This window comes from Ipomoea triloba, chromosome 12 (assembly GCF_003576645.1).
Source record: "Ipomoea triloba cultivar NCNSP0323 chromosome 12, ASM357664v1".
In the NCBI taxonomy this organism is placed as follows: Eukaryota; Viridiplantae; Streptophyta; class Magnoliopsida; order Solanales; family Convolvulaceae; genus Ipomoea; species Ipomoea triloba.
Genome location: NC_044927.1, coordinates 15,336,834 through 15,350,155, shown reverse-complemented (window position 1 = coordinate 15,350,155; position 13,322 = coordinate 15,336,834). Strand labels below are relative to the sequence as shown.

The 13,322-nt window shown below is 32.8% G+C and overlaps 1 protein-coding gene across 2 annotated transcripts; it reads left to right on the top strand.

Annotated features, from left to right (window-relative positions):
- The first annotated feature begins 6,304 nt into the window (after positions 1 to 6,304).
- LOC115998581 (beta-amyrin synthase) lies at positions 6,305 to 12,748 on the top strand. Of its 2 annotated transcripts, none has more exons than XM_031238186.1 (19): positions 6,305 to 6,401; positions 6,871 to 7,162; positions 8,044 to 8,229; positions 8,309 to 8,398; positions 8,480 to 8,677; positions 8,774 to 8,858; positions 9,160 to 9,326; positions 9,790 to 9,978; positions 10,080 to 10,193; positions 10,368 to 10,487; positions 10,607 to 10,729; positions 10,805 to 10,903; positions 11,142 to 11,198; positions 11,338 to 11,384; positions 11,494 to 11,637; positions 11,731 to 11,908; positions 12,029 to 12,109; positions 12,201 to 12,284; positions 12,397 to 12,748. In XM_031238186.1, the coding sequence occupies exons 2-19, from the start codon at positions 6,962 to 6,964 to the stop codon at positions 12,508 to 12,510; spliced, it is 2,277 nt and encodes a 758-aa protein (XP_031094046.1). In that variant the 5' UTR covers positions 6,305 to 6,401; positions 6,871 to 6,961; the 3' UTR covers positions 12,511 to 12,748. The 2 variants fall into 2 exon arrangements, with proteins under 2 accessions (XP_031094046.1, XP_031094045.1); XM_031238185.1 differs by having other exon boundaries at positions 6,314 to 6,500.
- Positions 12,749 to 13,322: the final 574 nt, after the last annotated feature.

Below are 13,322 nucleotides of genomic sequence, written 5' to 3'. Positions count from 1 at the left end.
ATTTGATCCATTTTGGTAGCTTTTTCCCTATTAAAGACTTCTTTTTTGTCTTCATTTTTAGCATTTATCGACAATGACAATCCTATGGATCTCTCTTACTCTCTTAGATACTAAAGAATAAAACGAAGTGGAAAAGGTCAAATGAAGAATAAATGTTAGCACAATCATGGAAAAAAACAAATAATATTATTTTCCCTCCCAATTTTTCCCATACCTCCCGACCTAGTAATAAATATTCATTACTGAACATGAATGACTGATTCCGTAACTCTTCTTACATTAAAAAATAATCTACTTATTAATCAATATAAAATAAACTAATTAAATATTGACAATTTAAACTTAAATTTATTATCTTAAAAAGTTATACGGTGAACATTAATAAATGTTTATTTTTAATATACTGACATTATTTGTATATTGAAAGTCAATTATTTGGTAGTATACCAAATAATGAACATTCAGTACACAAATAATATACCTTGAAAAAAAAAACGTTCAACGTATTAAAAATGAACTTTTAATATATTGAAAATATACCTTATGCCAATGATTGACCTTACAAGTAGATCATGGTCCATAATATAATGATTTCTTATCATTAGTCTCGGAACAAATCAACATTTATATTCATGAATTATTTTTATTTATCTTTAGATTTTTTAGTTAAATTTTTTTACTATATAAGTGCTCCAATATAAGGAGGGACTATCACACCAAGTCAAAGTCACCATGTGAGGTTAGAGCTAAGTATATATTCATCATATCCCTTGTTTCTTCTAAATTTGTATTGTATGCAACAATTTATTTTATTATTCACATCTATTGACTTAAGGGGAAGAAATATATATAATATACAAATTAAAAATGAAAAATCTTAGGTGAAGAGAGAGAGAGATAAAAGAACACAATAAAACGAACAAGGTAGGGAAAACCCATTATATTGATACTTATTATTGTTGTATGTACTACACATTATATTCAACCCATTTAATGATTATAATGAGTTCAGTGTTTCTTGTAATAACACTAAGAGTAAAGAATAATTTTGGTGGCTATTGTTAATTCGTTGGGCGCATATTGCATATTGTTCTTTCTTTGGGCGCATATAGTTCATTCTTTGAGTGTGATTTATCTTCTAGTGAATATTTAGTTTTTCTTTGGGTGCATTATTTTCCTTCTTTTGGTATATATTGTTACTTTTTTGGGTGCATATTGTTCTTTCTTTGAGTGCATATTGTTTCTTTTTTTGAGTGCATGATTTATCTTCTAATGAATATTTACTTTTTTATTTGTGTGCATCATTTTCCTTTGTTGGATGCATAACTTCAAAATGTCATTTTTGCACTTTAAGGTGTATAACTTTACTGTTTTAGGTGCATACCTTTGAAATTACAAGTGCATAATTTTCTAGGCGCATACCTTTGAAATTACAAGTGCATAATTTTCATTCTTTAGGTGCATAACATTGACTTAATATGCATAACTTTGAAAATTAAATGAAGATAACTCTAGGAAGCATTTTTTTTGTTTATTTATTTAAAAAAAAATCCTTCATTTTAGATTAGATCAAATGTTCAAATTTCACACGTGAACCATCCCATATATATATATATATATATGAACCTGGAGGGTGTGGTTGAGTGGAAGGGACTCATTCATCCTTAACCAGAGGTCAAGGGTTCGATCCTTGGCTTTGGGTATGGAGCAGCCTTAAATCTCCAGGCTAGCCATTGTGTCCGACGGTGGAGACCCTGGGTTACACCCAAAAAATTAAATATACATGCCATTTTGTCAAGATAATTCTTCGGTTAACTAACCAAATCAAAAAATTTTGGTTAATCATTCTTTAATTCAAAAACTTCGGTTCGGTTAATAATTACAGGATTTGTAAAATTTCGGTGAGCAATTAATTCGGTTTAAAAATTTGGTTAATCATTCTTTAATTCAAAAACTTCGGTTCGGTTAATAATTACAGGATTTGTAAAATTTCGGTGAGCAATTAATTTGGTTTAAAAACAATCGATTAACCCAAATTATATATATATATATATATATAAAATTAAATATATAGATGGCCGTTTGGACTTTATAATTTGTGTTTTTATGTTTGTAATGTTGTTATAGTATTGTGTTTGTATATTTTCTTATTGATTTATTATAGGTATTAGTTTAATTGAATTTATTATTATATGTATTATTTTAAAGATATAAAACTTTAACTTAAAAAACTTCGATTAACGGACTAATTAACCGAAAATCTTCAATTTGGTTAATTCGATAATACAAATTTTAGTCTGAAAAACAGTTAAATTTGTAAAAATTTTGGTTAAAATAGTTCAATTAACGGATTGCACACATCTACAGCTCTACTGCAACTTTAACTAAAACGTAGGCAAGGCGTAAAATTTTTATTTTATTTTCTTAAACACGTTTAATTTTTTTTTCAGACATATAAACGTGTACTGCGGGGCGGGGCCGGCTGAATTTGGTAAAGTTTAATTATGGCGAACATTAAATCATATTTTATGGATGATAAATATACATCATGCTACAGTCTGCAATCTTGTCATTGAATGCATCCTATAATAGAATTATTTGAAAATTTGAAATCACATATTTTATGAGTCTTGTCTTCTTTTTGGGTGACATACTCACATCAAAAATTTATAAATACTATTCAAGAATGTATATTGGGTAAAGCTTATCTTGTGTCCTTAACTTAAAAAAAAGTTACAATAATTCAATAAGGTAAGCTAGTTTAAATTTTTCCATGATATATTTTATAAATCTTGTCTTTGATAAATTAAAAGCAATATTCCCGTCTTTGTGTTACTTTGCAATTCCAAATATTATATATTATATATGCTTATAAACATTACTCATAAATCTAGGTCAACTTGAACTTTGGTTCATAAAATTATATATATATATATATATAAAAGTTAGGTTTTGTAAATTCCTCTGTGTCACACTTCTATTGGCTAGCAATATAAACATTGATGTTAACTATTAGGGGAGTAAACATTAAACATTAAATTATTTAATACATAATATAGTCAAAAAGTTAGTCTAGACATCTGAAATTATGCATGTAATGGAGATATGTAACATAATAATAAGTAATAAAAGAAGCGCCAAGATAACTACACAACTGAATTTGATAACGCAGTTGAAGAATATCTCCTAATTTGCGGGGTCACGCCAATTTTTTTTTTCACTAGATCAACCCGCTGGTTTTTACAATTATAAATTTCAACGAATTAAAAAACTAAGTCTATACTATCACCTATTTAAATATTAACCTCATAAATAACTCTATAAAAAAAAAGTTTACAAATATAGTTTGAACTAATTCTGTCAATTAAACAAATTGTAACCAACCTGAATTTTAACACAACTTGTACTAATATAAAGTGGAACTGACTTCTTCAAATAGTATACTAATCTTTTCCTATTTTAAAATTTTCTTGCAGCACCTTCCAAATAATCCTTTGTAGCACCTTTCAGAATAATATTACGAAGTATTATTTTTCCCGTTTTGGAAACTTCACTTTCTTCCTTACATAGTTCCCTATTTATAGAGTATTAGACACCTAAAACTAGGGAAATTAATTCCACATTTTTCACCATATAAATAGGGAGTTAATCCCATGTATTCACCATGTAAATAGGGAGTTAATCCCGTGATCTCATCACACTCACGCATAACTCCTGGAAGAGTGATGAGAAATTTTCTCATCCACTCATTTTGTAAACATGATCAACCACTCCACAAAAATAGCTCACACATCTCTCACATCTTAAATACAATGTTTTAAATAATAAATGAACCAACATATGCCAATAATAAATTAACCAAATACTAAATTAATTAAACTAAATATAATTATAATAATTTGATTATAAATATATTACTTTAATTAATTTACATACTAACAATATCATAACTCCATTAATGAATAAAATTAAATACTTGGCTATTTACTTTTATATTAAATTATTTAACATAAAGTAAAGTTATTTAATAGTAAAACAAGAGTTGTTATATATATATATATATATCAAATACCAATTTTAGTCCCACGACTAAAAGCAAAATGACAATTTTAGTCTACATGTTTAATTTCGTTCTACCAGTTTTGGTCCCACGACTATTGTTTTAGTACCAATTTTCATCCATGACTCCTGTTTTAGTGCCAAAATTCATCACGCTGGTTACCCATCCGTTTAAAACGTCCCTAAATCTAAAATTTTTAAAGGTGTTTTCGTCATTTTCAACTCAATATTCCAATTTGAGCATGAAAGAGATTTAAGCCCTAAGATCGATCACAATTCACAGTTTTTCTCCTCAAATTAAGATAAAATGGGGAGAAAAACTGTGAATTTTGATCGATCTTAAGACTTAAATCCATTTATTCATGCTCAAATTAAAATATTAAATTGAAAATGACGAAAATACCCTTAACAATTTTAGATTTTTGTACGTTTTATACGTATGTGTGACCGGCGCGATGAGTTTTAGCACTAAAACAATAGTCGTGGATGAAAATTGGTACTAAAACAATAGTCGTGAGACCAAAATTGATAGAAATTAAACATGTGAACCAAAATTGTCATTTTGATAATAGTTGTGGGACCAAAATTGGTATTTATACACACACACACACACACACAAAATACCAATTTTAGTCCCACAACTATTATCAAAAGGAAAATTGGTATTTGTATGTGTGTGTGTGTGCATGCACCTTGGCCCTGAATGTACACATTTATAGATGATCATATATATATGTGTGTGTGCGCGCCTTGGCCCTGGATGTACACAGTTATAGATGATCGCGTGTGTGTGTGTGTATATATATATATATGGGGAAATGATCATTTTGATCCCTCAATTGTTCCCCAACTATCAATGTAGTCCCTACTTTTCAATTTCAACTAATTTGATCATCGAATTGTTTAAAATTTCATCAATTAAACACTTCTGATGGACCAAAATGGTGATTTTCCCATTTTTAAAATTTCTTCAATTTGATCCTCGAAGGGTTTAATTGATAAAATTTTAAACAATTCGATGACCAAATTAGTTGAAATCGAAAACTAGGGACTACATGGACAGTTGAAAAACAATTGAGAGACCAAAATGATAATTTCTCATATATGTGTGTGTGTGTGTACCTTAGCCCTAGATGTACACATTTATAGATGCACATGATCAAATCTATACTAGAATGCACATTGATGATATATGAAGTGTGCACGTATGGAATTGGGAGTACACAATCCTACCAAAAATAAAATTGTACTAGAAAATACAATCTATCTTACAAAAAAACATACCTCCTAAAATCATGCATAATACCCACAAATAATAATATCAGATTCTAAATGCACAAAAAGTTACTAATTTATCCCTCCATAATTATACGTAAATAAATAATCTAACAAGTCTAAAAAATCATGACCATTAGTCTTTTGTTCTCATGGGGGAAGGATTCTGCAAGATCTGATGGAGCAAAAACTAAACGGGGTCATTTTCATATATATATATATATAGGGAAGAGTTTAGGTGCGGTGAAAGGTTCCCGTGCGGTTGTGCAGTTACGCACCTTAAACATTACAATGGTGTACCTTAAGTACACAAACCACGCACCTTAAGCATTATAATGGTGTACCTTAAGTACACAAACCACGCACCTTAAGCACACAAACAAAGCACCTTAAAAACACAAATCACGCGCACCTAAAGCTTTAGGATGATGCACCTTAAGTACACAAACCACGCACCTTAAGAACACAAATCAAGCGCCTAAGGTCTTAAAATAGTGCACTTCAAGTTTCAAAAACTCAGGCACCTTAAGCATACAAATCATGCACCTTAAGCACACAAACCACGCAACTTAAGAAAGAAAATTACGCACCTAAGCAACGGCACAACTGCACCAAAGAAGACGAATCGCACAGGAACCCTATGTATGTATGTATGTATGCATGCATGCATAGTATATGTGGTGTATATGGATGTTTGCAGCTAGGGTATTGAAGAATATAAGATAAGGAAAGCCGGAAAGGTATAAAAATGTAATTATCATCAGTCATATTCACTGATAGGACAAAAGTATATATAGAAGACTTCTCTCATAGTTGATTTTGATTTGTACATATTAAAATGCGGAAAAGTTGACAAATAGCATAAAGTATATCGGTAGCACAGTGAAATATATAGTGAAATCTCCATTTTATCCTTCCATCAATTTCTATATATATCTGCGTACCTTGTTCGGCTGATCCACACCATCATATTCCACAAACTCCTCTCTTCTATGCACTCATGCATATCTGATCTGTAACACTAATAAGTTTGGTTGCAGCAGCTTAATTGGTGCGAGGCTATAAAGGTCAGACCCCCCAAACTTCCATTGTTTTCACGTACTCCATTCATTCATTCTCATAACACTCAACAATTTTAATTTACTACTGCTCCCTTAATTCAAAAGGTACGTACATATATCTTCTCATTTTTTTCGTTTTTCATTTTCTCAAACATATACTATGGTCTATGGTAAAAGAAATTAAATTTTATATTTTAAATCAAAATTTTCTCAAATTAAAACATACCATTAACTCGATTACTATCTAGATATTCGTTCTAAGTTTCTTAAACGTACCTATCTCCCGAACCCCATGAAAAATAAAGTTAAAAACTCAACTTTTCCTACTCGATCCAGCCATAGTTGCTGGTCTTGACAAGAATATATATATATATAAAATAAAATTCATTGAAAGTAATTAAGTAATTAACTCTCGCACTGCATGGGTGTTTAATCATGCTCTTGTTATGGTCGCCGAATATTGGACGAAAAGCAGGAAGCATCTTGCCAAAGGGACAACGTTGTTTTCGTGGAATATAGTCATCAACAACCTTAATTAACTCAAAAAAAAAAAAAAAGAATAAAAAATGTGGAGGCTTAGAATTGCAGAGGGTGGAAATGAGGCGTACTTGTATAGCACCAACAACTACGTGGGGCGGCAAATATGGGAGTTCGACCCTAACGCCGGAACGCCGGAAGAATGGGCTGAGATGGAAGCGGCCCGCCGTGAGTTCTGGAACAACCGGTACATGGTTAAGCCTAGCGGCGATCTTCTTTGGCGAAATCAGGTATAGTAACACTTCATTTTCAGATGCATGTGTTTGTTTCGGGGTATTTAATTTAATGGTAAGATTAGTCAAATCAAATCATCAGTAAACTAAGGATTAAATATCCAGTCAGATTGTGTAGATTGTGTGGAGTGGAATCGAAGACTTGGAAAGTGGAAGACTTCTGGTCTTCTATTATATATAATTATATTGCTAGTGCATCTGTGCATATCAATATATCTATAATCTATATATATATTCAGGATTATAGATGAGAACATGCATGCAATCAAATATGAGTGCACACAATCTACTATTAAGCATGTTTTAATGGTGATGGAGATCTTGGAGTAAATCGTGTGCACTCTATAATAGATTGTGTATACTTATGCTTGTTTGCACCTTCTTATCTAAGGAAGACCCTGATTTGATTGGAACCACATGCTGTTGATATTAATGTCTCAATAATTAGCTATTTTTTAAACTTGTTAAATATACTAATAAATTTGCAAATTACTAATATAACTACCCGTTCTCATTAGTCCTTAAGATTTAGCGTAATTGGTTCGTCGTCTAACAGTTGTAAGTAGAGGAGATGGTGTGGGGTTCAAATCCCACTGAAAACATGTATGGAAACTATGTTGATCATGTGGTTTATTGTAAGGTACCAACATAGTGTCATAAACAATAAAAATTTTACCTACCAAAATTGTCAAACAATTAGTCACTCTTCAACTAGCAGTTGCATACTTTTCTTTAAAAAAAAAATCAGAGTTTCTAAAAAAGAAGTTTTTATTTATGAACTACAATTCTACAAAGCTATTTTTGAAAGAAAAAGAAAATTGTCCTAATAATTTACATTTGATATTGTATAGTTGATAATTCGGTTTATTTTAATACAGTTCCTGCGAGAGAAGAATTTCAAGCAGACAATTCCACCAGTGAAGGTGGAAGATGGAGAAGAAATCACCCATGAAACGGCCACTGCTGCACTGAGAAGAGCAGTCCATTTCTTCTCAGCCTTGCAAGCCAGTGATGGCCACTGGCCTGCTGAAAATGCCGGTCCCCTGTTCTTTCTTCCACCTCTGGTCAGTTACCTTGCTCCCTAAGTGTTTGACGAAATGCGTAATCTCATCATTCACCCTTTTCTTGAAAACCAACTTTCAGGTTATGTGCATGTACATCACCGGTCACCTTAATACAGTTTTCCCGGCAGAACACCGCAGAGAGATTCTTCGATACATATACTGTCACCAGGTATATAAACTTTGGTCTGGAAACAATAATAGTTTTTCTAGTGTTTTGCTTTCCTAATAAATGGCATTTTGCGCGATTCAGAATGAAGATGGTGGGTGGGGATTTCACATAGAAGGCCACAGCACTATGTTCTGTACTGCACTGAGCTACATCTGTATGCGTATTCTTGGAGAAGGGCCGGATGGGGGTGAGAACAATGCCTGTGCTAGAGCAAGGAAATGGATTCTTGATCATGGTACTGTTAAAGCCATTCCTTCCTGGGGAAAGACTTGGCTCTCGGTATGACTGTATTAAGGATTTTGAAACTTCTTAATTACTTATGACTACATTTATGCCAAGCTCTTGCTGATAAATCTTTGTTTTATCTATCTTCAGATTCTCGGAGTATTTGACTGGACAGGAAGTAACCCAATGCCTCCTGAATTTTGGCTCCTTCCTTCTTTTCTTCCTATGCATCCAGGTAGGTAGAAATTGCCATGCTGATGCTTAAAATGAAGACTCTTGATTATGGATAAGAAAAGGATATGATTTCTATAAGGTGTCTTAAGAAATGGCCCGACTTGTTGTGACTTGATAGTTTTTAATTGCTTTAAATTCTGGTCCAAATAGTAAACTAGCTCAAGCTGATAACAATGATCTCTTTAATTGGACTCGGCATACAAAAAAGTTGAAATTACAATCTTCTAAGACTTAGGATCTGGAAGACATTGAATTTATAGGATCAGTCCTCAAGTCCAACTGTATTTTTTTTTTCAATGTAGCAAAAATGTGGTGTTACTGCCGAATGGTTTACATGCCCATGTCTTATCTCTATGGTAAGAGATTTGTGGGGCCAATTACACCTCTGATTTTACAATTGAGGGAAGAGCTTTATGATGAGCCATACGAGCAAATCAATTGGAGGAAAATATGTCATTTGTGTGCAAAGGTAAATTTATCAGAGGTGAAATCAATCATGTACATCATTTTTTTTAGGAAAAAGTGTCAAATAGGCCACTGAACTTATCGCTTTTGTGCAATTGGACCATTGAACTTAAAAAGTGTGCAATCCAACCATCAAACAAACAAAATTTGTGCAATTGGACCATTTTTACAAATTTTTTTAATTCAATTTGAGTTTAAAACATTTCAATATTGACTCCCAACTAGTATGGTAGAAGAAAATGACACTCTTAATACATATATGTTAGTAATATAATTGGATTTTACCAGAAAAATTTTGTAAAAATGGTCTAATTGCACAAATTTTGCTTGTTTGATGGTTGAATTGCACACTTTTTAAGTTCAATGGCCCAATTGTACAAAAGCGATAAGTTCAGTGGCCTATTTGACACTTTTTCCTTTTTTTTAACCTTCTTATAGAATTTCTAAAACACAACTTGTCTATACAGGAGGATCTCTACTATCCTCATCCCTTGATACAAGACTTAATCTGGGATAGTTGTTATGTACTCACTGAGCCTTTATTGACTCGCTGGCCTTTCAACAAGTTGAGACAAAAAGCTCTCGAAGTTACCATGAAACACATACATTATGAAGATGAGAACAGTCGATATATCACAATTGGGTGTGTGGAAAAGGTAAAGCAAAATAGTACTTCTGGAATTGCACAGCATTATTCAATTCATATTTGATGGTGATGATTACAAGTGGGAGATTCCAACATGTGTTGTCCATGTAGGTTTTGTGTATGCTTGCTTGTTGGGCTGAGGATCCAAATGGTGACTATTTCAAAAAGCATCTTGCTAGGATCCCTGATTACCTATGGGTTGCTGAAGATGGAATGAAAATGCAGGTTGATAGAAGTGCTATTGACTCAAGAAATTTCAATATGTGTGTGTGTGTGTGTGTGTGCCCATGTCTGTCTGTGTGATTATCTCTTCCTCCCTTCGAACTTTGCTTTTTCAAGGTCATTCATAATATAAATCACTTAAATTGGCTTATTTTTATGGTTGATATTGAACTTCAGAGCTTTGGCAGTCAGGAGTGGGATACTGGTTTTGCCATCCAAGCACTATTAGCTAGTGACTTGACTGATGAAATAGAAGATACTCTTCGAAGAGGACATGATTTCATTAAACAATCTCAGGTCTGAGACTCAGAAGCCTAATAATTTGGCTTCTCCCATTAAAAACAGTTAATCATAAAAATTCCTATTGTAATTTTCATTTCAATTATCATGAACTAACATGCATAATTTTCTTACAGGTCAAGGATAATCCTTCTGGTGATTTCAAGAGCATGTATAGGCACATTTCTAAAGGATCATGGACATTTTCAGATCAAGATCATGGATGGCAAGTTTCCGATTGCACTGCTGAAGCATTAAAGGTATCTAATTCTACTATTATCATGATAATTCTCATCTATTATAAAACCATTCTAATATTCTGCTTTTGATTTTAGTGTTGCCTTATATTCTCTACCATGCCTACTGAAATTTTTGGTGAGCAATTGGAACCTGAGCGATTATATGATGCGGTTAATGTATTGCTTTCCTTACAGGTAGGGATTAAGTTGTGAATTTATCAGTATTAAATTGCATCCCTAGTTTCTCTTATGTTCAGAAATAGGAAGTACTCTTTAAAATAATTATTAATACCTAGAAACACAAATATGTTGCAACTCAGCATACTGCCAAAAGAAAGTCTAACTTGATTGTTTAAATGATAAAATCAAATAGTAAATCAATTACATTTTACGTGTTTGGTTACTAATATCTCCGTTATAAACAATATGGCAGAGCAAAAACGGTGGTTTAGCCGCATGGGAGCCTGCTGGAGCCTCAGAGTGGTTGGAGGTAATCTTTCCTACAAAACTAAGGGATAATCAGTTTGCTGTGAAATAATGATAATAACTTGGTACAAGCTTTGAGATATATTTATTATCTGCTACAAACAGAGAAGTTTACTTTTAATTCTTTTGGTTTATTTACACAGCTACTCAATCCAACAGAATTCTTCGCGGACATTGTTATTGAGCATGAGTAAGATTTATCTCTCTAATTACACTACTAATGATTGTTGTTTTCTCCTATTAAGAGTGTACACAAATCAATTAAAATGCTTTTGAAACAAACTGAAATGTTCATCTAGGTATGTTGAGTGCACTGGTTCATCAATTCAAGCCCTTGTCCTTTTCAAAAAATTATACCCTGGACACCGAACAAAGGAGATAGACAATTTCATCACCAATGCTGCGAAATACCTTGAAAATGATCAAAGGCCTGATGGTTCATGGTATATTAATTTACTAAAGCTTTGGAGCTGCAAATAATATTTCTACCATATTAGTTTTCATTTTGTATGACAAGATAAATTCTGTCAACTTAGGTATGGAAATTGGGGTGTATGCTTCACATATGGCTGTTGGTTTGCCCTTGGAGGTCTAGCAGCAGCAGGCAAAACATATAACAATTGTGCAGCTGTTCGTAAAGGTGTTGATTTTCTGCTAAGAACACAGAGGGATGATGGTGGTTGGGGAGAAAGCTATCGTTCTTGTCCCGACAAGGTAATACTTGAATTCTGCCTATCATTTCCTAATGCCTAGATCAACGCCCTCTAGTCACAAAAGTAATAAGAGCAAAATATTCTTTGGAAAAAGATAATAATTATTTAGTTATGGAAGCAGGTGTATCGACAGCTTGAAGGAAACCGCTCAAATTTGGTGCAAACTGCATGGGCTATGATGGGGTTGATTCATTCTGGCCAGGTAAATTTCTTCTTCTAAACACTAATTTGGTAAAATTCTTTTAACAAAAATGATTAAAAATTGCATCTACAAACATTTGATTGTGTGACAGGCAGATAGAGATCCAAGGCCACTCCACCGAGCAGCAAAACTTTTAATAAACTCTCAGATGGAAAATGGCGACTTTCCTCAGCAGGTAACCTATGAAATCAACAGTTAACCTGCAATAGCACAATGTAGCATCAAATACAGGTTAGGTTGTGCTACCTAGCTACAATCTGAATGCATACTCTTCATTTTTGTTTCAGGAAATTACTGGAGTTTTCATGAAGAACTGCATGTTGCACTATGCAGCATATAGAAATATCTATCCTTTGTGGGGTTTGGCAGAGTACCGAAAGAGGGTGCCTTTACCATCATAAACCATTTTTCAATTCAATTCCACCTCTTTCAACATCATCAGATTAAGGAATCTGCAGTGCTGTTTGTTGTATAACCAATCATGTTCTTTACCTTATAACATATATTTCGTATCTATTATGTTGTTTGTACTATATAAGTTGTCAAGAAAAAATAGAGGGCGATAGCTTAGCTACCAATACAAGTTTGTATTCAAGTATGTGAATAAAAGGTAATCCATTTACTCTTTCATTTCTTTAATTTTTTTATATTTTTTATTATGGGGGGAGGAGGGGGGAGCTGTCCACATTACTACTTTCAACCTTCACTGTACTACGCAATATTGAATTCTTACTTTTTCCGTTTGATTTACAAATAATTATACTGAGTTTACGTGTACACTCTCGAATAATAGGTACAAGTAATCAGGTACCCTCGCCACCCTATAAATTTGAATTCTTAACAAAATGTAACACTAAGTCGAATTGATTTTGAGCTCTCTAACATTAATATTATTTCTATAAACACCTATATAGGGATGACAATTCAACCCAACAACAATATGAACGGGGAATTTTTTGAGGAATGGGGGTGGAGATGAGGAGAGCTTTCCCATCCTTACCAGGGACGGGGATGGTACTCTGTGTCTCCGACCCCGATTATCTTAATTGTATAAATATATATAATCAGGATCAAATGAGAACCGTTCTTCCTGTGAGAACGTGCAAACTAACTTTTGTACAACTTGTAATGCTTGAAACTTGCATTTCTGTAACTACTTTCGTATTTTGGGTTGTGCAACTCGTAATGCCGGATTATGCGAAAAAATTGAATA

Bases quoted from the DNA above. Each gene is read 5' to 3' on its own strand.
- LOC115998581 (XM_031238186.1), top strand. From the start codon at position 6,962: ATGTGGAGGCTTAGAATTGCAGAGGGTGGAAATGAGGCGTACTTGTAT. The intron at 8,399-8,479 runs GTATATAAACTT...TGCGCGATTCAG, and splicing joins GATACATATACTGTCACCAG to AATGAAGATGGTGGGTGGGG. The intron at 9,327-9,789 runs GTAAATTTATCA...TTGTCTATACAG, and splicing joins TATGTCATTTGTGTGCAAAG to GAGGATCTCTACTATCCTCA.